At 40.9% G+C, this 25148-nt stretch overlaps 1 protein-coding gene across 2 annotated transcripts in view; it reads left to right on the top strand.

Annotated features, from left to right (window-relative positions):
- Pla2r1 (phospholipase A2 receptor 1) overlaps window positions 1-24504 on the top strand; it is a 122638-nt gene extending 98134 nt beyond the window's left edge. For both annotated transcript variants that reach the window (XM_076928811.1, XM_034496575.3), the window contains 13 exons: window positions 104-168; window positions 869-972; window positions 3063-3199; window positions 10741-10858; window positions 11520-11650; window positions 12298-12445; window positions 16377-16615; window positions 17347-17515; window positions 18955-19095; window positions 20096-20212; window positions 21542-21718; window positions 23893-23925; window positions 24031-24504. In XM_076928811.1, coding sequence (XP_076784926.1) covers window positions 104-168; window positions 869-972; window positions 3063-3199; window positions 10741-10858; window positions 11520-11650; window positions 12298-12445; window positions 16377-16615; window positions 17347-17515; window positions 18955-19095; window positions 20096-20212; window positions 21542-21718; window positions 23893-23925; window positions 24031-24320 — 1869 coding nt within the window. In that variant the 3' untranslated portion in view covers window positions 24321-24504. The remainder of the gene's footprint in view (window positions 1-103; window positions 169-868; window positions 973-3062; window positions 3200-10740; window positions 10859-11519; window positions 11651-12297; window positions 12446-16376; window positions 16616-17346; window positions 17516-18954; window positions 19096-20095; window positions 20213-21541; window positions 21719-23892; window positions 23926-24030) is intronic.
- The last annotated feature ends 644 nt before the right edge of the window (window positions 24505-25148 follow it).

Here is a 25148-nt window from a genome sequence, read left to right as displayed (position 1 = left end):
GTGATTAAAAAGCCAAATCGCATCTCCATTGATCCAAATACTGAAGAGATGTAAGCGAGAGCAACGAAGTGCTGACATTTTCTCTCTTCCTTCCCTTCAATAGCTGTCAAAGTATGGTGTGAACTGGTGGATTGGACTTAAAGAAGGGCGAGCCGGACATCAAACTCAGTATGAACCAAGATTAATCTGTCTGTATTTAACATCATTTGACAGGTTGTATGTGCCGAATGATTGGACTGGATTTTGATCAGTTCGCTGGGTAGCCCTCACCTGTTACCCTTAACTTACAAACTGTAATTCTTCTAACAAAAGGCATGAGTGCTTTTCAGTTCAGTACCAATGGAACCATCACCAGACTATCCAACAAACATACCCATTCCCCATGCAGGCTTCTGCCTGCTCTATTTTGTGTGTGTGTGTGAGAGAGAGAAAAACATAGCATAAAGTTAACTTTTAGAAAACTTTGTGAGTACAGTGCAGTATTAACTACTGGTAACAGGGTGCATGTGAGCAATTAACCAGATTGAATAAACTATTATACTCTAAGTCCATACCCCAGAACCACAAGGGTGGATGCAGATACTGAACATGCAAAATGAGACCTTAACTTATTTATTTTTTTTTTTAATTTTCCTGAGGCTGGAGAAATGGCTCAGTGCTTTAAAAAGCACTCGCTTCTCTTTCGGAATTTCATTCTGAGCCCCCACACTCGGGCGGCCCCTAACCTAACTCCAGCTCAAGGATATCTGACGCCCCCTTCTGGTCTCCACAGGCACCTGCACACATGAGGCACAAATATACACAAACACAGTGATACAACGCACGTGTTAAAAAAAATAATAATAAATCTCTTTAAATTTTACTACAGGTGGAGTAATGGGTCACCCATGATATTCCAGAACTGGGACAAAGGAAGAGAAAAAAGCGTGGATAGCCAGAGAGAGCAATGTGCCTTCATATCTTCCATAACAGGTTACATCACATGTCCGTGTTTGGGTTTATAAACTGCAACCACCTCTAAGGCTGCCGGTCTCCTCTGTGTGGTTATTTTTGTTTTCTGTTGATTGTGTACAGTCTCACTAGTTGTCAGGTTTCTGGAAGACCACTCATCCTGTGAAATTCATGCAGCCACGTGCCTATAAATAACTTACAGTTAAGTCCTCGAGAGCCGATAGAACCCAAAGGGAGCCTATGGAGACTGTTACAGACACACACCTCTGGCCCACATAGTGGTTCGAAACTATCTGTAACTCCAGTTCCAGAGAGTCAAATGTCCTCTTCTGACCTCCTATGGGACTAGGCACACGCATGGTGCACATGCATGCATTCAAAACAATAAAAATAAGTATTTTTAAAAGACAAGCATGCATTTCCCTATCAAATATAAACAAAAGAAATGTTTCTTGTCCCCACCCAAAACAATTAAAAACAATTAATTTGGACAGATATAATGGGGGGGGGAAACATGCCTTGTAAATGCTATTCTCTGTGAAACTTCAGTGGGGAGCTATTTCTTCATACAGCTCCACTTTTCTATTTATAAACTAGCAGACACTTTAATCTCTGTGAAATTTACTTCCGTTTTCCCTCACATCTCACATAAAAAAAAAAAAAAAAGAATCCCCTACATTCAGAGCTGGAGAGATGACTCAGCAGTTAAGGGGTTAAGGTACCCAGGTTCAAGTCCCAGCACCCACATGGAAGCTCACAACTGTCTGTAACTCCAGTTCCAGGGGATCTGGCACCCGCCTCACACAGACATCCATGCAGACAAAACATCAGTGCACATAAAATAAATAGTCTTTAAGTAAAACACCTACGCTCAGTTCACTATGTCATTCCCGTCATCTCCAGTTCTAATGATTGTTCATCTTAGAAGAGAGCCTGATCGCACATTGGATTCAATGGTACAGTGAGCCTAAGACTGGCTTCTGTATGTTCTAAGAACAGTGCTGCCTAGGCTGAGCCAAGCCATACTGGGGTGGGGGTGGGGGAGTGAGAAGAGGAAAGGAATGGGGGGAGAAAGGAAGGAAGGATGAAAGAAAGAAAAACAACAAGGAAAAAACATATCCATAACTAACTTGGTCAGGAAAGAAAGAAAGCAAGAGGTAATCCTCTGTGGGCGGGCCTCTGCAGAGTTAGGAGAAAGCTGTAGTTAATCTGCTTGCTTTACCAGCAGGTGTCACAACAGCCTATGGAAAGGGCTGTTTGCAAGAACTGGGGATCCTTGTCACAATCAGAGCCCAGCCCCACCTTAGAAGACCCAGTTTTTACTCCTGTTCTGATAAAAAGAAGCTAAACCAGCCTTGCGCTTGTCAGCTTCTAGTCAGGCATTTACTTACACGTGTCCTGTCACCTCTCCTCTCGAATTGCACCCCTTCTAAATTAAAAGACAGTTTGCAGGAGGCTAAGAAGTTGGGGATCTATCTTACAGAAGACAGGTTTCTAAGGGAGTCGGTCTTATTTAAGGGTCAAGACTGAGAAATCCTCCTTTTTGAGAAGTTCCTGATTTAACCTTTCTACATTAGTATGTAGGTTGAGAATCTTTTATCAAGTAAGATAAGAAGTGTTTTTGGAGTTTTCAGATTGGGGATGCTAAGAGGGGCTTTTTTTATATATATATACCAGTTTTAGAATTTAGATTAGGTATATCCAAGCTGCATCTTCTGAAGACATTTTATAAAGCTTAAAAATGTTTTTAAAATCTTTATAAATGACAATCTTGGAATTGTTTCCCCTGTATACTAGAGCTGGATACTTAAAAGCTATGAAGGTTTGTTTTGTGTCTCACGTGTGAAATATTCATAGGACTTTAATCCTGTTTCAATTTTAGCATTTGTTTACTTTTGTAAAAAGTTCTTGTATTACATTCTAATTACTCGGGTCTCACCTTGCCCAGGTTAAGTGTCACCAGAGATCTCTGTAATTAGTAGTTTGGTTCAGTTTCCAGACTTAAAAAATAAAATACAAAAAAACTCATAGCAGTCATGAAAAGGGAGCCATAAGAACTTGGGGGGAATTGTCCTTGCTCGTGAGACTTTCTGACCTGTCTCCTCCTGCAGGGCTCTGGGGGACTGAGAACTGTTCTGTTCTTATGCCTGGCATCTGCAAGCGAGAGAAAATATTCGTCCTCGAGAAGGAGAAGCGACTAACACAGCATGGCACGTGCCCCGAGGGGTGGCTTTATTTTAACTATAAGGTAAATTTCTAATTGTGAAGTCATCTTTGCTCTCTTTATTGAACTTCAATTGAAAGGTGATTAAAGGTGAGGGTAGGATTTTTTTTTTTTAAGCACCAGTTATCTGAGGGACCTGAGATGTCACTATCACATCCTAATGGTTTCAGAAGCTTCCCCTTTGGGAGAAAAAAAAAAAAAGATTTTGTGTAAGACGGCCATGCCTCCACACCTTGTCTTTAGAGGCAGTTTTACTAGTGATGTCTTTTGAGTCACGGGTTATGATGTGTGTGCTTGTCTGCAGTGTGTACACATGCATGTGTGTCTGCATGCCCATTTATCTAGGCCCTGCCTACAAATAAACCATACATTTAGAGGGTCCACACTCCATTCCCCTCCTCCTCCCTGCCCAGAACCAGCAGGCCTCCACCTACCTGTAAACAGATGAACTAATGTTGTAATTTGGTCAGGGTCATCTTGAGCCTCATAAAGCTGACACTTGGTGCAGAATTCAATTTAAGAGAAAAGGCTTGCCAGCAGAGACACCATCACCCAGGTTTATGATTTCTGAAGCCGCCTTCAATTAAGGTGGAAGGTTTTGCCTCTGCTCCTTATGTTTTGTAATAAAATAACTTTATAGGCCTTGGCTGAAAGTGATTAAAGCAAATCCCAAACTGTGGTTGTTTAGCTCTTAGAGGATTAAGAAATGAGATGGTGTCATAATTTCATACCCTAACGTGAAGTTGTTCTTCGATTGTGGACAGACAGTTTTGAATCTAAGTGTTCGGTCGCACCGGCTGGTAAGATCTTCTTCAGCATCCTAATGTCACTGTTAACTCAGGCAGGGAAGCCACCTGAATTCTGTACATATATGGCTAGTTATATATAACTAACTTAATTAGGGTGAAATACACACACCACAGAATTTTCTACCTTAATCGTTTTCAGTGTGTGGTTTGCATTGTTGTGTAGTACAGTCCGTCTCTGAGTCCTTTTTCTTCTTGCAGAACCAAAACTCTCCATTCATTAAATAATAATAATATCCTATTCTTTCTCCATCACACCCTGACTCCTGAAGAAATGGCTCCACTGTTTTTATTTCATGCCTCTCTGAGGCACGCTGTATAGGCTTGAATATATACTTATATTATACTTATATATAGCTTGTATAGGCATGCTGTATATACTTGAAATCATGAAGTATATTTATTCTTTGATGACTGGCTCACTTCATTTAGTGTGATGTCACATGTAACAGGATTTTTCTTTCCTTTTTAAGGCTGAGTAATATTCTATAGCATATGTGTTACCAAAATCTTTCCCAGGGGGTGATATAAGTCATATCTACCCCTATTCCTAAGGTTCTCAAAGACAAGCAAAGGTATTATTCTACAAAAGTCACTGAAGAACCATTTGGTTTGTTGGTTTCCTTACAGAACATAGGTGAAGGGTTGTTTATGGGAAAGTCTTTACCTAGCAGAGATGGTGACGTAGCCACATGGATGGGACCTTCTTCCCCTAGTCTTCCCCTTCCTATATACCCTAGCCCCTCCCCCAGGCCACATGCAGTTAGGGAAGAGTTGTATACAACAGATGGTATGAAGCAGCTGGATGAACTCATACTTGGATGAGGGTCTCCTGACCCCTTTCCTCCCAATGAGAGTAAACAGACCCAGCTGGGATAATCTTTTACAAGGTGCGAAGCTGCACTGAAGATGGCAGCTATTTGACTCAGGAGACAGTCCTATGCAATACGTGACTACTCTTTGACCACCTACCTATCCATCTACTGTTCTCACTTGGCCGATTGTACTGGGCAGTTTTATAAGCGTTTCTCATTTGACTAAGTTTTTAAGATATACAAAGTTATCATTCCAATTTTTATGTAGGAGAAGTCAGAGGCTTGTATAATTGTGTGACTTTTCTAAAAATACAGGTCAAATCAAAATTAAGCCTCGGGCTCAGTGTGTAAAGCACTTGGCTAAGCAAGCCTGACAACCTGAGTTCAGAGCCCTAGAAACCATGTAAACAGCAGATGCAGTAGTACACATGTATCTGATCCCAGCACTTGCTTCTACCTGGGAGGCTGGGGCAGGGGAAGCACATGGGCCATTTATTTTGTTTACGTGACAGTGAACAAGAGAGATCCTGTCTCAAACACGGTGGAAAGCAAGGTGTGAACCCAAGGAGTTCCTTTGACAAGACAGGTGTATGACCCTCCTACAAGCACACACAGGAACACACACACATTCACACACTCCCCAGCTTCTTTTCCCTGTTTTAAAGGTTGTATTAGATTTACTTTTCGAAGAATTGTTATTATTAAAATATCAACACAACTCAAAGCAATCTACGGAACCAATGTAGTCTTCATGCAGATTCTGCTGGCATTTTTCACAGAAATAAAAAAAAATATGCTACAATATACATCAGTGTATGCATTTCCAAGTCCCAGTTTTCATTCCCTTTGGAGATAAACCTAGAAGCACAGTCACTTCTTGTTTAGCTATTTGAGAAACCGACAAATGGGTTTTCCCAGCAAATAAACAATTTTAATTGCATATAGAAGAGGAAGTTTCATTCATATACTTTTTGGGGGAAGATGTTTAATTAAATCTTTGTCCATGTTTTAATTAAATCGTTTGATTTTTTTTAATGTTGAATTGTAGGAATTCTTTCTAATGTTATGTGTAGTGAATTCCTATCAGGTAAATGATCTTTACCTCTAATAATTATAATTATGTTCTCCCTTGTAATTATAATGCCCTCTGATGCACGCAGCTCTATAATTTTGATAAAGCCCAATGTATCTGCTTTTTTTTTTTTTTTTTTTTTTTTGCTTGTGCTTTCGGTCTGACACTTAAGAACACAGCCTCAAATCACGTATCATGAATACTTTTCCCCTACATCTTCTTCTATATGATTTTGGCTCAGATTTGGGGGTCTGATTAGTTTCTTAAGGCTATTAGAACAAGTGCATCCCAGAATTGGTAGTTATGGACAGATACAAACAACTGCCTATCTTATCTCAAAATTTTATTTTAAAACAGAATCAAAAGGCAAGTGTTTGTATCTTGAACTTACACCAGGTAGCTGGAAGGAGTAGACAGAGAAGCAGAGACTAAGGCGCCATGGTCCTTTATGAAGGTACACCTTAATTTCTAAGGCTTCTCCTTAGATTCCACCTCTTAAATGTCCACAGTATCTCCCAGCATGGCAACCTGTAGAGGAAGCCTTTAGGTGAGGGTCTTTCTAAGAACTGAGTAACTTTGATAAAGTTCCATTTATAAGTGAGGTGGGTTAAGAAACCATAGGGGCTGCAGAGATGGCTCAGCTGTAAAGAGTTTGTGCTGCCCCTGCAGAAGACCCAAGTTCAGTTCCCAGCACCAACATGGGGCAATTCACAGCTACAAACTCTATTCACAGCTATTAAACTCTAGTTATGGGCGTCTGACACCCTCTTTTGGACTCCTTGGGTGCCTGAACTAACCTACACATATTTAAAGAGTAAATCTTTAAAAAGGAAGAATCACAATAACCAATAATAAAATAAAATGATTTCCTATAACAAAATTAGGGAGTTACTCCCTCTCTATTCCTCTCTTTCCCATGCGCAGATCACAGGTTGCTCTTCACTTCCTCCTCTGTGGGTAATTGAAACTGATAAAGTGGAAACTATGGCTAAAGGGACCAGTGTTGATGGGTTAATCAGATGCTCTAATGCTGGTGAAGAAAGGATTGTTGCTGAGAGAAGCAGCCAGCACTGTTGGACCATTCCCCCCATTAACTCTTAAAGCTATAGAAAGGAAAGTGGAGGATACATTCTGAGCAAGTCTCAACACATTGTGGGCCAGGAAACTTTCTCGCTTCTTTTGTCAACTCTTTCAAGGACTGATTTTTATTACTTTAAAAAACTCAGCTGACAAGTCAATCACCTTCTTAGAGTTTTATAAGAACAAGATATCTGGAAGCTAGGCGTCCCTGTCCCGTGTCTCATTAATCTTCTCCATGTTTGATGAAGTCTCCTAATGATGTATGAGACGCCTGACACTGTGTCACCCTAGGAAGAGTCAACAGAGCCAAGAGGGAGGTCTTCTGTATCCTTTCTTTCTCTTTTTCTCCTCTCCTGTGTGTGTGTGCATGCACACATTTTACATATTTTTATTCCACACCCTGGTCCAGTGGGTCCTTTAGCAGCATCTAAGGCAAAGGTGGGTGAGAGAGTAAGGTTGTTTCAGCCATAGGCAATTAATTATTCCATTAGAAGAAAATTAATTATTCCACAGAAGGAAAACTGAGAAAAGACCAAATTTGAAGGAAATATTATAGATTCTATTGTCAAATGTTGACTAGAAATTATTTTGAAACACAGTTTTATTATTCCTAGCTCATTTGGAATATAACAGGCCCTCCTTAATTCACAATTACGATCAGAGATGCATAGAACTCAGTCACATTTTGCAAATTTGTCGGAAGATAAGTTAAAAATCAAGGTTGCCATCCTTCCTCCAGCTGTTCAGCCTCAATTATTAACAAGACTGTTTCAAAGAGTGTTAGTAAATATGGTCTATTATAAAAAAAAAAAAATAAGCCTGTGGTAATAGAAGGCCGTACTTCCACTGTCAAACTAATAAATCCTGGCTTCGGGAAACATGTAAGGTTGTGAGGAGAGAGAGTCTTCCTGCAAAGAGTGGAGCAACCTGAGCCAGCAAGAGTCACTGGTATTTAGGAATCGTTCATTAGTGACTGTCTGAATACAAGGTGAACTCACATTAAATGATAAGACTTCCCAATAATTAGTGTGTGCCACTCTCTGGGATTTGTAATTAGAAGAAAGAAGCAGAATAAAAAGGAACAGATAAAAGGGTGGTTGTTATAAAAAGGAAACACCTTTAAAGCCAATTCTGTTTCTTTGTGAAGCAAACAAGAAAAGGATGTGCAGGGGGGGAGCTGGAAACCCACCCCTCTCTTGATCAGTAATGCAGCCCACATCAGTTTCTGGGTTTTAATCCTAAAAGAGAGGGGATGGAAGCCCTGAAGTCCAAAAAAAAAAAAAAAAAAAAAAAAACAAACAACAAACAAACAAACAAAGAAAGCTCATCATCATCATCAGAGCTGAGTTATTGCCACTTCAGGTTGGATAATTCTTTGTTGTGGAAAAATGGTGGGAATACAGTTGTTCATGGCAGTAACTGGCAGCATCCTAGTCTCCGACCGCATATGTCCCCTAACAACTCTTTCTAGACTAAGAATAACTAAGAGTGTCCCTAGACTTTGTTGAAATATCTCCAAGGGTAAAAATCATGCCCTAAGAGAGCTGCCATGGTGACTCTAGAATGCCTGAGCTCCGCCATTGTGCCACTGATTGCAGGGAGTTGGGCTGCATAAAGAGAGCTGAAACAGAAATCCTGCAGGAGGTCAGAGAGGAAAGGGCCTGCTGCCTGTGTCAGTGACAGAGAGCACTGCCCCCAGAATGCTGCTCTCCTCCAGGAAAGGAAGTGTGGTGATCTCAGTAGAGAGTCTATACCTACTCGTCTGGAGAAGCATCTGATGGGCACATTCACAAGTGTGCTCAGTTCAGGGTTTTGGTTTAAGAAGGAAAGATAATGGACCCATTTCTGGACCTGCTCCACTCAAGATCATAGAGTAGTTTACAAGGTTAAGGTAGAGGATGTGAACATTTCTGGGCATGTTCAGTTCAGTGTCACGCAGATAGAGGACACAAATACTGGTTCGATGTTGTAGTGAGAGAGACAAGATTACTCTATGTGCCCAAAAGAATGGGTTATAGTTCCTCTGTGAGCTTAGTAATCTTGACTGATTTTTCTTTGTTTTTAAATGCTTCCATGTCATGGAAGTATATGTACAAGCGCTTACATGTATGTAAGTGCACAGGAGTATATAGTTGCATGTCATCGTGTCCACAGTGGTGTGGAGGCCCGAGGTTGACATTGGTTTTCTTCCTCAAATGTTCTCCACCTTATGCATTGAGGTGGGATCTGCTAGCTCTTCTACTGGCCAGCTTGCTCCAGCAATCCGCATCTCCACTTCCTGCTTGCTGGGATTACAAGTAGAGAACCCTGGTGTCACCTGGCTTTTAACTTGAGTCCTGGGGACCCAAATTCCAGTCACCAATGCTTTTCTGGCAAGTATTCTTCCACTGAGCCATCTCAACAGCCCTGCGACTGCGTTTGTCTTGTTTCCCCAAAAATGTTTGCAGTGGAAAAACTTTTTAAAAAGGGAAAGACACTTAAATGACATTTTAATGGAACAGTTCTGCTCAAAAGTTCCTGCCTTTCTTTTATCCCATGGATGATCTTTAGGGATTGTCTCTGGTATGATGCCTTTTGGCAGCTAACCATCTCTGCTTTTATGGAGTCATGGTGGTTGAGCAGAGGTGATAGGTGACAGATTAGAGATGAGAAGATAGAGGAGTAAGACACTATTCCAAAGAAAGACAGGAGAGCTAGTGTGCTCTCGCATTTGAGTTTCTGGGTCAACTGAGGTTACTTTGAAATTCTCTCCATAGCTCAATCCTGGGCTCAGAGCTGCCAATGACTAGGGCTGGCCATGTTTTTTGAGAAGAAAATTGTAAAGAGAAATTGCCAACACTGGATGGAATATCCCCTGAACAGAGTCTCCCCTACTTCTCTGGATCCTGTCCTGAAGTATTAGAGCCTTGATCTTCTTTCTCCCTCTGACTTACTCCAGCTGTCTCTAGCATGTTTGCATTTATTGAGCAAGATGGGCACACTGGAGCAACTGTGCCATTCATTCTGATTCTTATCCTATCTCATAGTAAGGAAATCCCTGTGATGATACAGTCACAGACCCACAACATGGCTCAGTGGGCAAAAGCACTTTCTGCACAAACCTGATGGTCTGAGTTTGACCCCTGGACGCCACAGCAGAAAGAGAGAACTGTCTCCTTCCAGTGGTCCTCTGACCTTCATGTGCGTGACATGATACAGAAGTTTTTGTTAAAGCAACCAATCTCATTGTGAGAATTCAGCCTGTATTTCTGTGTTCCATTTACCGTCGGTGGCGAAGTTGGTTCCTCAGTCATCTTTGTTTTTCTGTCTTCTTCTCACCTCCCTTACTGTTTTCTGTAACTTCCTGTGTGCTTTCTATGAAATGGCTGGCTTTGAGCTTCCAGTGAACTTAAATCCTCCAGGTCCTTTCATCTCTCACTAAAGCGAGAGATAAAGCTTAGCTAAGCTATTTCTTTCTTCTAAGTCCCCTACTGTAAGGCTTGCAGGCAGACCGGCTCCTTCTTAGGAAGAGTGCTTTTCTCCACTGAGCAGAAGGCACTGCTGTGACATTCTGCATGACAAACACACCCCTGCTTCTGCTTCAGCTCAGCTTCATGAGAATGAGACAAATCACTCCGCCCCAAAGCAGTGTCTCTCCTTGCTTCATTAATGCCTGCAGAGCAGGCAGAAGACAAATGAGTTCTCTGCCTAAGAAAATTATCATTTCCGAGGCTGACCTTCGGTGTCTTTGGTAAATTGTTTTAGTTCTCGTAGAACAGTGCAGGGATGAACACTTTGTGCTGTTATTTGCAGTGCTTCATGGTGACAATTCCCAAGGATCCACAAGACCTGAAGACCTGGACAAGTGCTCAGGAATTCTGCACTGCCAAGGGTGGGACGTTGGTCTCCATCGAAAGTGAACTGGAACAAGGTAGAGTCGGAGGGTTTAGCCAAGCCAAAATGGCAACCACCATTCAAGTCTTAAATCAAAACAGCACCTCAAACTTGCATTCACAAATCAGCACTTACAGCAATGTATTGCTAAGACACAGGAGATTTCAGTCTGAGCATCAGGGTTTTGGCCAAGACATCTGTGAGTCAGCAGGCTGCCTAGAAACTTCTGCCCTTGGAGGTTTGAATTAGATGGCTGCACTGAAAAGAAAAAGGACTCAACATGTCCTCTAAAATAGCTAAAATAGTTTCTCAGGGACATCGACAGTAGTTTCATGATAAGCTTTTTAAAGATCATTTTGAGTTCAGCCTATACATTTAAATTCGAAACTTGGGCAATTATATATCTCTGTTTAAATATGGTTCTCGAATCCTCCTTTGTTTAAAACAACAGTAAGTAAACACTGGAAATTGTTTTGCTAATGATCTGATGAAATCTCAGGTTATGCAGCTCGTTTAGGTCAATTTAAACTGAAACCCAAATGAAAGGCGCCGCGTCACAGGAACAAAGTACGGAATTCCTGTAACGGGTGCATAATGACATTTGCTGTCATTTACATATAACCATTTCTATGAACAGCATTTGATGACAACCCAATGGCTTGTGTGGTATTATTAGATAATGTATTTCTCTTTTCCAGCTTTCATTACTATGAATCTTCTCGGCCAGACCACAAATGTGTGGATAGGGTTACAAAGTGCTGATTATGAGAAATGGGCGAATGGGAAGCCTGCACTCTATTCTAACTGGTCTCCGTCTGATATAATAAGTGTAAGTTTCAAATTTACGGCCAGGCAGTGGTGGCGCATGCCTGTAATCCCAGCACTTGGGAGGCAGAGGCAGGCGGATTTCTGAGTTCGAGGCCAGCCTGGTCTACAGAGTGAGTTCCAGGACAGCCAGGGTTACACAGAGAAACCCTGTCTCAAAAAAAAAAAAAAAAAAAAAAAAAAAAGTTTCAAATTTACAAGTTATCAAATTTCAAGTTATCGGGGGGCAGGGTTTACTGGGATTGAACCCAGGGGCTTCTTCACTTTAACAATCGTGCTGTGATCTAAGACCCTTAAGATTTATTTTTTGACATCATTTTAACAAGAGATCATATCTGAGACTTATTGACTAAAATTTCTTTCTTCCCATATTTTGAAGCTATACATTTGTATTAGTTCACTGGTCACATGTTAATTTTTTAATAATGTAACGTTATAACAATTTCATGAGTATCACAAACACAATTACACTAATCATCATGATGAATATTTATCTTGAAGGCTATGAGGAGACTCTGGGTTGGTTTATTAGATGTAAATAAGAGAATAATGGGGTTTTACTTTTTAAAATTATGCCCTAAATAAAGATTTTCAATGTGACAATAATGTTACATGTTACCATATTTTTATAACATATGTATTTTTTTAAAGATTACAAGTTATAACACCACTGAAGCTCAAAAGCCCGTTCCTCTCTGTGCCCTAATGTCAAGTAATCCTAATTTCCATTTTACTGGAAAATGGTATTTCGATGACTGTGGGAAAGAAGGCTATGGATTTGTCTGTGAAAAAATGCAAGGTAGGAGATCACTGGGGCTTTATTCCTTTCATTTCCGACCTTTCTTCCATACCTGTTGTCTGCCAGCTTTGCTGCTAAGAACATGAGTGTCTTGTCCCCTGTATTTAAGTCTATTTAACCACATACCACCACCACGACCCCCCCCCACACACACACACATGTTGTAGGACTATGACTTTCAGCTGAGTTCTCAGGACTGCAGAAACCATCTAGCAAACGACCAAGTTTATACAGTAATCCTGGGACCATTAAACAGCCTTCCTCCTGTGTTCCAGGACTGTCTGTACCATTTTCCCACACTCTGATGACACTAGATTTAATAAAAAGAAAAGCACTTTTGTTTGGCTTCTGGTTCTGCTCCAAAGGCAAAGTGATGATGTCTGTTGAGGGCCATCTTCCTTCAGACTTCCAAGGTGGCACATTGCACAGCAAGAGACTGGCGTGAGCCATTCTCTTCCCTCTGTCCAGTTAAAGCCACAAAGATTCATCGTGGGACACTACAGCCTTACCGCCCTTCAAAGACTATGTCTGAACTTCACAACCAGATGATGTTTCTACCCACTTAATACTTCATAGTGAGGGTTAAATTCTACCATGTAACACTTTGCAGAGTACACTACACGAGATCTAAACATAAACTACTGTGGCCATTTTTTGTTTTGTTTTGTTTTGTTTTGTTTTCAATGAGACATTTATTAAGGAATTTTATAATACATGATATGGACAGATAACACTGTAGATATTATGAAGCCTCCAAGAAAAATGCCCTGTTACTGTGGCTATTTTTACAACTCACCCAGAATACTGGAAAGAAAAAAAAGAATACTTAACTTATACCTGTAACCCTTGCATTTGGGAGGCTGAAACACACACACACACACACACACACATACACACACACACACACACACAATCTTGTCAAGTTCAAGGCTAGCCTGGGTTATATAGTAAAACCCTGACTAAAAACAAGAACAGCAAAAGTCCTAAAAATAAACAATTCACATTCAATCCTTTTTCTTAAACTCCAAAAATAGTTTTATGGCTAAATAGGATGTTAAGTGTGTTTCTAGATCAGGAAAACTCCCTAAGGATTCCCAGAGTGTAATGTCAAAGCCATCTGTGATAGCTTTACCTCTCTATAACAAAATATCTGAAATAACCAACTTATTAAGAGAGAAAGTTTGTATCAGAATAGCAATTTTAAGGGTTCTGGCCCATGATTTAAGCAGACTCATTGCTCTGGGGCTGTAGCCAAAGAAGAACATCATGGAGGGATCAGGAGGCAGAACAAAGCCACTCAACTCATGACTGGAAGGCAAGAAGTACGGAAAGGGAGGAGTCTAAGCTCCCACAGTTCCCTTTACTGCAGGCCCACGGTGACCTAAGACCTTCCATTGGGCCTCACCTCTTAAATGCCTCATCAGCTCAGTGACACCACTCTGGGGACCACACTTTGGACACCCAGACTTTGGAGGACCTTTAAGATGCTAACTAAAATGTCACAGTGTCACAAATATCCAGAGAGACGAGATTGAGCAGTGTGGATGTCCCAGAGTGACCTTGAATAATAAAAATAGCAAAGACACCTCTTGCTTTCACTACCTGCTGTGTCTCCCTGTGCCTGGCACCATGCTTTGAGTTTATGTGCATTATGCCATAAAACCTTTAGGATCATTCCAGGAAATAGGTCAAAGTCTTCCCATTGTGTAGATAAGGAACTTCAATCTTGAAAGCAGAGTTTCAGTTAAATGTAGTAATTCTTTTTCTGCAATGTTACAACCTCTTCTCAAATTTACCCACTGATTACTTTCTCCATCATTGGGGACAAGCAATGTAGACACTCCTTTGGTGACATTGCATGTCAGAGGGGGGGCAGGCCTACTGTCTGGCCACACAAGCTCCCACTGCACCTCTGTAAACGGTCAAATGATTTATCCTCTATGAGCCTTGATTTCAATTTCTATAAAATGATGTAAGAACTATTTTATATGCACCTATATACATAAAGCTTAGCACAGTTCCCAGCATACGTTTAGCAAATGACAGTTTTTAAAAATTATTCCTGAAAAATATTATTAAACTTTAATCCTGGTTTCAATGAACACCCTACATTTTCCATATAAATATATGCTTATATTGGGCTTAAGTCAAAAATTACTACGTTCCTGAAAGAATAAAGATATATAAGTAGAAAAAGATACAAAGGCCAAGGAAGATTGCTCGGTGGGTGAAAGAACTTGCCGTACAAGCGGTGTGACCTGAGTTTGAATCCCCAGGACCCATGTAAAGGCCAGGTGTGTGGCGAAAGCCTCTGTAATCTCAGGAGGAGGACAGAGACAGGAAGACCCCTGAAGGTCGCAGACAAGCTGACCTGGCAGACACAGCAGAAATGCAACACCACAGACCTCGACTCAAATAAAGGGAAGAACCTACATTCATCACTGTCCCCTGACCTCCACATGCATGCCATGGTGCACACAGGCTTACATTCACATGCAAATCTATGTACATGCATGTGCACACACACATACACACATGCACACACATACATGTGTACACACGTGCACACACACACACATACATGAGCACACAGCAGTGGGGTTGGGGGTGGGGAGCCAAGACTGGACAGTTGGAAGTAACTCAGTTTCCATAGATATTTCTTCTCCAGCATAATGAATTACAAAGCCACATTACTCAAAGTTGGGTGTGTTTTGTTTTGAAACTTGGAAGGATTAATTGCACTGCAAGAAATTCCTAATGTAAAAGTGACAGTATACCCCGGTGGGAGGAAACAAGAATTCTCAGTTACATTAATTGTACTAATTATCATTTTAAAATAGGACTTTGGTATTATATGGATTTTGTATAACTAACTGTAAAGGAGGACCATAGGCCAGCAAACAGACTTCCAGGAAAGAACACACTGGTGACAAAGTACAGTCCATCACAAGCTAGCTAATAAGGAGGCTCACTTTATATGCGTGCTTAGATTTTACGTGTGTGCTTTTTAAATTGAGTAACAGTAGTAACAAAGGCAAAAGGAAACTTCCCACTTTGCCATTTTTATCATGGAGAACGTGACCAAAACAGGATATGGGCATCAGGGCCAGTATTTATCAAGTGTTTGATATGCCCAAGACGCAATCGCAGTGAATTCTACACACCCCTCTCTAAGGAAGATCTTATCAGTTCTTACAGACCTGAAATTTGAGCTTTAGAAGGATTAGTTTTCTCCAGGTCTCTTAGCCAGGTAGGGTCAGGGATGAGATAAATCCAGGCCTTCAGACATTTTCATCTCAGCATGACCCTTAATAAACCCAAAACCACTTACTGATTTTAGTTTTCAGCTTAGTATGCAAGAGAGATGCAATTCACTCTAGATCGGGTAGGGGAGAAAAGTTTACCTTGTTTTCTCGGTTTTGTTTTTCTAAACTCTGCCTGTTCTGTAGCTATAACATGATACAGGACAAAGAAGACAAATGCATATATATTAAAGTGAAAGTACACATACATACATAGAAAGAGAGGGGGCAGAGAAAGAGAGAAAGAGAGAGCAAGAGAGGGTGAAGGAGAAGGAGAGGGGGAGAGAGCACTACGTGGAAATGGCATAGCTTTTTAAACCTCAAAGCCCCCAATAATATACCTCCTCCAGCAAGCCATACCTCCTAATTCTCAAATAGTTCCACCAACTAGGGACCAAGCAATCAAATGTATAAGCCCTCAGAAGCCACTGTCACTCAAACCGCCACAATGTCCCAATTCCCTGGCATTACACACACTTCCAAATGTAAAGCCATTGTTTTGAATTCATCACTTCTGGAAGAAAAACACTGGTCAGTGTTGATGTTGGTGACAAAGATGCTTGTTAAGTTTGAAATCCTCCTTTCTACTCCAGATGCCACAAGTGATTTGGTTGATGTTCTTGTTCCAGATACCCCTGAACACGATGTAAACGCGTCCGATACATATGCAACCCCCAGTACAGTAGAATACGGAAACAGAACTTATAAAATAATCCGTGGTAATATGACTTGGTACGCAGCAGGAAAGTCCTGTCGGATGCACAAAGCAGAACTGGCCAGCATTCCAGATGCGTTTCACCAGTCCTTCCTCACGGTTCTCCTCAGCAGGCTGGGATACGCCCACTGGATTGGACTCTCTACTACAGATGTAGGTGTCCTCAGTCCCTCTGATCATCTTTGCAAAGTTTCTGTCTACTTCCTTAGTGATACAACCACTGAAATCAGCATGCAAAAACAATCTCCAGACACAATAGTAACATTGAAAATTTTCAAAAATTAGTTTATACAAAAACTACTGGGTTTTGTTTGTTTGTTTGTTTGGTTGGTTGGTTGTTTGGTTTTGAGATTTTGGTGGTGGTTGTTGTTTGAGAATCCCAAGGCTATAAAACAAGAGTATACATCTTACTAGGATAAACATGCACTTGCCTGATTCCTTGGGGTCCTTTGAAAATTCTCAAGCATCCATGAGTACTGACTCATTTATGCAGTGAAACACATCTCAAACTCAAGTACCATGTTTGGGTAATTTATTAGATTTCCAGAATCTCTATTTTAAAAAAAAAAGAAAAAAGAAAAAACAATTGCTGCTTTCTGCTCAGAGACTTTATTATTAATTAATTCATTACCCTTGAAGTATAACACATAGAATTCTGTTTGTGTGATTTTGATTTTTTTTTGTTTTGTTTTCTGTTTGTTTTTTCTCTTAAAAACAAGAGTATTACATACTTGAATTGATGAAAAATAAACTCTGTTTCTTCCATGACCTCTGATTCTTCTGGAAAGCAGGGTAAAACTTGGAAGAAATGGGTACTCGGGTAGTACTGGGTGATCCCAGCCACAGTCTTGGCAATGAAATGATGCTTCAAATGTCCTCTGCAGAATGGTCTGAATTTTGACTGGTCAGATGGCACCAAATCCCCTTTCACCTATTGGAAAGATGAGGAGTCAGCCTTTCTTGGTGACTGCATCTTCGCTGACACCTCTGGACACTGGCATAGCACAGCCTGTGAGTCATTTCTGCAAGGTGCCATTTGTCACGTACTCACTGGTAGGTGCGATTCTATTCAACCCCAGGTACGTGCCCTATGTTACTGCTGAATGCATGACTGTGCCCAGCAAAGATTACGAACATGAGTAATGAAAAAAAACATCTCAGCTTTCAGGAAGCCTACAGTCTCTCTGGTCTATCATATAAAGACAAATACCTGTCATGCCAGGCATGTCTAGAAGATGAGTCGAGAGAGGAATTATCAAGAAAAGAAAGCACTGTGTGTCCTTCTGATACTGTCCTCCCCACCACGGTCTGCGGTGTAGTCAATAATTATCTTGTTGGTGTTTTTAAAAGCATCCTATTTATTTGGGAAAAGATGGAAGGCTTCTTGAAGGACATGACAGTATATGCAGACAGAACATGCAGAGTGGATAGGAGTGACAGGCAACAGCATCACAGAGAAGTATTTGGAAGAGAGAAGCTTAGATAAAGACAGAGAGGTACGGGATGGGAAATCCATGCGGCAAAGCTGGTGTTGAGTTTGCCAGTATGACAGGTTGGGGTAAGAGAAAGATGGAAAGTTACATAAGAAAGGCATGCCACAGCTTTATGGTGAATCTGAACTATGAGGGTTTATGTCTAAGACACATCTGATAGATTATTGAACAAGGAGTGTGGTGGTGGCAGCTGATGCTGTTAGGACATTGACTATATGCCCTACCCCACACTTTGCACAATATCCTATTTACACGAAGTTCAGCTGGTCCAATCCCTTTACTGACGATGAAACTTAATTGAAATCATTCAACACATTTCCAAGGATCCATCTATCAACAGTGCCCTGACCAGAGGTTCTCTCTTCTCACCCTCTGTGACGCGTTTACCCCATTTCCCCAGCTCTCTTCTTGTTGCTCTCCTATGCTCTGAGAGTTTCCCCCTCTGATTTCCTTTTAAATCTCCCATTTCATAAAGTTGCATTAGTCACTTACATTCTGGATACTATTACCTATAGCACACATACTTTGCATGACTGCAGATGAAAACAATTCAGGATTAGACACAAGTGATGCATGTAGGCAGGTATATACAAGTAGGGGCTTTAGACATCTGTGACACTTATCCTTGCATAGGACACACATTATACGTTTAGACATCCTTTTTTCCAGCGTCATTCAGCTACCCCTTCCTCTATGCAGTGCGTCTTCCTGATGTCCCAACTTTAGGATGACAGTAGACAGCCACCTTCACCAGGCAGCACTCAAACTGACAAAACACTCTTTACCCACCCTTCCTGTTTAGGTAAAGAGTATTTCTAACAGAAATGCAAGAAGCTAACCCTAGTCTGTAATCATCATCAAATCCAGTCTTTGAGGTATCCTGATGAAAATCTTAATGCACACATTGGTTCTGGCCTTTCATGGAATGAGAAGATAAGGGTCATCTCAGTCCATGAGCCCAGTCTCCAGCCTGAAACCATACCTGGTTTTTCTCCATAGAAACAAAGGCATTCGAGCACCCAGCGCTGTGCTCAGAAACATCAGTTCCCTGGGTAAAATTCAAAGGTAATTGCTACAGTTTTTCTACAGTCCTGGACAGCAGGAGTTTTGCGGATGCTCATGAATTTTGCAAAAGAGAAGGTAATTTGTCTATGATGCTAAAAACACTTTCATGTACTCTCGACAGCTCAGTAAACAGTGTGCTTCCTCACACGCTGATTATCCAGTAACTTTAGGGGCCACGAGAACTACTGAAAAAAAAAGAAGAAAACTATTGAATTTGCTTATTAGGGGGACAGCTGTTCTAAGCAGTTCAAGTTCCAGTGCAGATTCTGAAAACCCAAGAGGGTGCCTCAGTGTGCAGCTTTCCCACAAAATTCCTCCTTCTGAAGCTGTGTGCATTATGAATTTTTAATGTTCTCTAAACTAGCCCATCGGTATTCTAACTTTTAAATGAAAGCTTGTACATTTTTATACTTAAATCACAAATCACATTTTAGGTGGATGTGGTAACACGGGGCCTTTAATCCGAGTACTCGGGAGGTAGGGAATGAGCGTTATGAGTTTAAGGGTAAAGTCTACATCGTGAGTTCCAAGCCAGCCAGGGGTACATAGTGGGTCCTTGCTTTTCATTTTGTTTTATTTTAAATCACCTTAAGAGTGTGTGTGTGTGTGTGTGTGTGTGTGTGTGTGTGTGTGTGTGTGTGTGTTTTGATACCAGTTGTCTTTTTCAACCAGTCTCCATTCTGTATATTTGAGTCAGAGTCTCTCTCTGAACCTGGCCGGCGACCCCACTGGACCCTTCTGTCTCTGCCTCCCCTCCCCTGCTCTTTACCTGAGTCCTGAGGAGCCAGACTTGGGTCCTTGTGTTTATGCAGCAGACACTTTAGTGGCCAAGCCAGCTCCTCGTCCACTCAATCACTTTTTAACGATAACAGTCAGGAGTTGGGGCTCCAGATCAGTGGTGGAGCTCTTGCCTACATGGCAAGGCCCTGGAGTTCTAGCCCCAGCCCCAGGAAGGGAAAATGTGTATTGAGTAACAGGACAATTGGTTTTCAAAGCCAGAGTTTCACAAGTAAGGGCTCAAAAACATGTCTGAGTCCCATTTACTTTGCTTATTGTCCGCGTGTCTGTTTTACAGGATCTAATCTTCTGACCATCAAGGATGAGGCTGAAAATTCATTTCTCCTGGAAGAGCTTCTTGCTTTTGGGTCTTCTGTCCAGATGGTTTGGTTGAATGCTCAATTTGATAATAACAGTAAGTGTTGAGGGTGCAGAGGAGGTGCAAATAAATCCGCAGTCTCGAAGGCCTCCGGGAGCCACAGAACTCTTCTGGAACACATTTGCTGTGGAATATAGTGTGAACCCTAAAGCCACCCCTCCCAAACAACACAAATGACCAGTTGACCTTCATGCGGACACGGAAGATGCTTGCTCCAACTCTCTTCCCAGGCTTAGTCATGCACAGGCCAGCCACATTGACTTGAAAACACCCCACTTTCTCAAGTGTTTGTCACAAAGCACAATGGAATGGGGGAGCTGTCCCAATGAACCCCTGTGCTTTTTGAATCCTCATAGGCACCAGTGTTAGTAATCGGAGGCACACTATTCTTTTCTTTATGTAACTGATGTTATTGGAAGGTACTTGTAAAGAAAAATATTTTAGTTGGCATGGAGAGAGTGTCTCCGTGGTGCAGGAGGGTGGGTAAGGAGCCCATCCTTGCAAGGAGTATATCAATCCTGGACACTGGATTTCTAGCTGATGGCAATAACCAAAAGCAAGCTGACGTGTAGTTCACTTTATTGTTAGTTGTAAATTCTTTTCAGACACCTTGAATACCACACACACACACACACACACACACACACACACACACACACACCTTATTAACCATATATGGACTGAAGTTTCCCACTGAACCACTTTCCATATAATAATGGCTTTAGGAAATGAACCTTTTTGTTAATGGTGTTGATGTTAGGATTTCAAGGGATTCTATGCATTAATTTTGTTTACTGTGTGATTTACTTAAATTGGTTAAAAATTTGTGAAGTGTTTTAAAACTCAAACCAGGACACTAAGAAATAATATATATATATATATATATATATATATATATATATATATATATATATATATAATCTCTAATAATAACTATTAATAATTTCTATTTATATTATAAATTATAATTTCTATTTCTTAGTGTTATTATTTCATATATATATGTATATATATGTATATATATATAAAAGAGGGTTGCACAGGAGGCAATTTAAATGGATACATACCTTTTTTTTCCCCCATACAAGGTTTTGTTATGTAGCCCTGGCTTCCTAGAAACCTCTCTATAGACCAGGCTGGCCTCGAGCTCATAGAGATCCACCTGCATCTGTTTCCCAATTGCTCTGACTAAAGGTGTATGCCACCACTGCCCGGCTGGATACATAACTTTTTGATGTTTTATTCATGAATATACTTATGGAATTAAACGTGTCTCCTTAAGTTTGGGGTCTGCTTTAGGATTTATCTTAGTCTTAGATTGGTAATCATATACTTAATTCATAATAAGTCAGCACTTTTCCACAGACAAAACTTTAAGTTGGTTTGACGGAACACCCGCAGACCAGTCTAACTGGGGCCTTCGACAGCCAGACATGAACCACCTCAAGCTCCATCCGTGTGTTGTCCTGAGGATCCCGGAAGGAATATGGCAGTTCACCCCATGCGAAGACAAAAAGGGATTCATATGTAAAATGGAGGCAGGTGTGTAAAGGGAGAAAAAAATTCTTCATATTGATTCTTCCCTAGTTAATGCAGACCCGCCACATCAGAGCACTTTTCAGATAGATTCTGGCACAATCATCTTGTTCTATGTCACATAAGTCAGAATGTTTCAGCTCCTTTAAGATGAAGGGAGAAAAAAAAAATCATTAATCATACAGATGAAATAAGACACACAGCTTACACCAAAAAGCTGGGCTGTGCTATGAGGAAGTTTAGGGTCATCTTTGGTTTTAGGAAATATCCTCTGTTTGTTTGGTGCATTTGTTGTGGTTAAGTAGGTGTAATTCTTGCCTTGTGAGTAGATTATGCCAAGAAGGTCATATGTGAGTCCATCCTGAGCAATCCAGTTTATGGAGATGGAAATTGGTTTTAGAAAGTGAAACCAGAAAATTCTAGCCGTTTGCAAACAACAGCTGAGGCTTCTGAGCTAGCCTGCGGTGAGAACCATTGGTGTTTATAATAATCAAACAGTTCCTAGATTTTTGCAAGAAGGAAGGTTGGTGTACCTCTGGGCTCCTGGATAAGGTTTCAGAGAATTAGACAGAGTTCTGAAAGGGGTTGGGGAATGGTTTAGAGAGCTGGAACAGAGAAGGAAAGATATTTTAGACCAAAGGCCCAACATTCCTAAAAGCAGCCATGGAGAATGCACTAGACTGGGGTACCCTAAGCATGGCGGGAGTTAAATTGACCAATGAGGCTGGATCCAGTGCTCCACTAAAGAGCTGAGATTCCCAGTAGACACCCACAGTGAGATACGCTTACTAGACGCAAGGGACAGCATTCCTGATTTGAATGAAGGGACTGAAAACACGGGGAGAAGAAGACTGACTAGACACTGGCAAAGAAAGAGAAAAAGCTGCCAGTGGGAACCGGGATACTTGAAACCCCAAAGAGTAGCAACATTGTAGCAGACATAAGGTTAGCAGCGAGCCCATATTTTCACTGCCATAAAAGCATCAAGAGCAAATCAGAAACACTACATACACATCGATGTTCAATTTTAAAATATAGCAACTTTTCAAGGTCCTGGAGCAGTTCAAACATACTCATCCTATAGGTGAGAAAGTGCCTGTCCAAACAGGCTGCACAGAAGACCAGATTTCTTTTTCTTTTGTTTGTTTGTTTGTTTTTAATGTAGCTTTCTGGAGTAGATCTACTCCGTTGCTCAGCCTAGCCTGGAACTCACTACAAAGTCCAGACTGACCTCAGATTCCTAGCAACCTTCCTTCTCTAGCCTTGCAGGTACCTCTACAGCTCCATGGCTCTCTCTGGATCCTTTTCTAAACCAAAAATTGCAGAGGTTGGTGCTTGAGATAGTCTTCTCAAATGAGAAATGCTCTTACATTAAAACGCCCTAAAACAGAGACTGTCACTTTGGAATGGAGAGTCCATGTATTCCTTTCCAGGCTCACCGGAATCACAGATGTAAAGGTGTTGACTGTAAAGATGTTACACACAGACAAGCAGGGCTTTTATTGCTGGGCAAACTCTCCATCAAATCCCAACGAAATGATGCCTTCCTGTTAGTAAGGAGCGTGTCTTACATATATCTCTGTTGTGATAGTGCTCAGACTATATGGAAACCTGTTGGCTTTAGTAAATGGGAAGGAAGGAGGGAGGGAGGGAGGGAGGGGAAGGGAAGGAGGAAGGAAGGAAGGAAGGAAGGAAGGAAGGAAGGAAGGAAGGAAGGAAGGAAGGAGAAAAAAGCACTTGTGTTATGAACACCAATACTTATCAATATAAATGGCTCATGGGCTGGCAATATGTCTCAGCTGATAAAAGCACTTGCTGCAAAGCCTGGATCCAAACACTGGAACCTACATGGTGAAAGGAGAGAACCCACAAGTTGTCATCTGACCTATATACACACATATACCATGGTGCATGCACTGTGGCATAAGAGCACTGTGCTCTCTCTCTCTCTCTCTCTCTCTCTCTCTCTCTCTCTCTCTCTCTCACACACACACACACACACACATACACACACACAAGACATGAATGAATGACTATCAGAGCGCCAATAAAACATCATTCATAAAAACAGTCCACCAGACATGGTATATGAGTAACAGTCTGATTCCTGCTTTGTTTGAATAATGACCTAACTTTACTGAATTTAAAGAAATATTTATTTGTTTATTATTTGATTTTAGACATCCCAGCTATAACAGCACATCCAGAGAAAGGTAGGTTTGGAAGGGAAAGAATATTTAGATATTTCTCAGAATTAATAAGATAGATGGCAGGCATGTGACAGTATCTGTTCTCTGTCTTTCTTTGTCTTCCTCCAGGACTAAGCCACAGTATCGTTCCTGTCACAGTAACACTGATGTTGATAGTAGTCCTGGGTATTTTCATGCTTTGCTTCTGGATATACAAGAAGAACAGTGTCGTTTTCCAGAGACTCACGGGGTCTAGGGGTCCTTACTATCCTACGCTCAGCTTCAGCACAGCACATTTAGAAGAGAACATTCTCATTTCTGAGCTTGAGAAGAACGCCAATGATGAAGAAGCTAGAGATTCTCCAGCTATGGGGAGCAAAAGAGGCCACAAAGGGCATCCTGTCTACATTTCCCCTTAACAAGATGCCACTATAATGTGAATTGCCACCTCTGTTTTAATTTATCTTCAAGCACTGATTTTGAATTTTAACCAAATCAGATGGGATTTAATGTATTCACTTCCTTTATCTGTGGCCCATTCTGGAAAGGGGCACTGGTTATTATTTTAAAAGACAAGAACTATTAAATAGAATTCTCAAACCAGTCTGGTATACATTCAGCATATAAGTACATTCAATACATTAAAGAAAAGGGGGGCTGTTCTCACTGAATATGACGGGAAGGTACTTCTGAGAATCAATGCTTGTTTGATTCTAATTCAACCATTTTTTAATAGCATGACTTGGGAAAATCCTACATTTTAAACTTCAGGTTCTGGGCCCCCAACTAATACTTTGGATGACATAAAGTTTTCTTAGATCTGATTCTCAAGCTAAATGGGAGAAATACCACCCTCTCCTAAATATGAAGATCTCAGTAGATAGACACTCTCAGAAACAACCACATGGTTTAAAATGTGCCATTAAGCCCTCACTTGTTATTACCTTGATTTAAAGGTGTAACTCAAACTTAAAGAGAAAAAAAATGAAGATCTGAATTATGCTCCCATTAGAACCAAACTAGACAGAATGTTTTAAAATACTAAATAAAATGACCCTGGAGTAAGTGTTTTAAAATAAACTGTCAATTCTGACTATCTCTTTTTTGTCTTGGATTAGTTGATCCCATTAGTTGGTTAATAAGAATTAAGAGTATGATATTTGGGGCTGGGAGACAGTTCAGTTGGTAAAGTATCTGCTGTGCCATCTTAAGGACCTGAGTTCAAATCCCCAGCACCCACATAAAGA

The sequence above is a fragment of the Arvicanthis niloticus genome, chromosome 2 (genome assembly GCF_011762505.2).
Source record: "Arvicanthis niloticus isolate mArvNil1 chromosome 2, mArvNil1.pat.X, whole genome shotgun sequence".
In the NCBI taxonomy this organism is placed as follows: domain Eukaryota; kingdom Metazoa; phylum Chordata; class Mammalia; order Rodentia; family Muridae; genus Arvicanthis; species Arvicanthis niloticus.
Note: the sequence above shows the minus strand (reverse complement) of the source record. Positions and strands in the feature narration are given on the sequence as shown.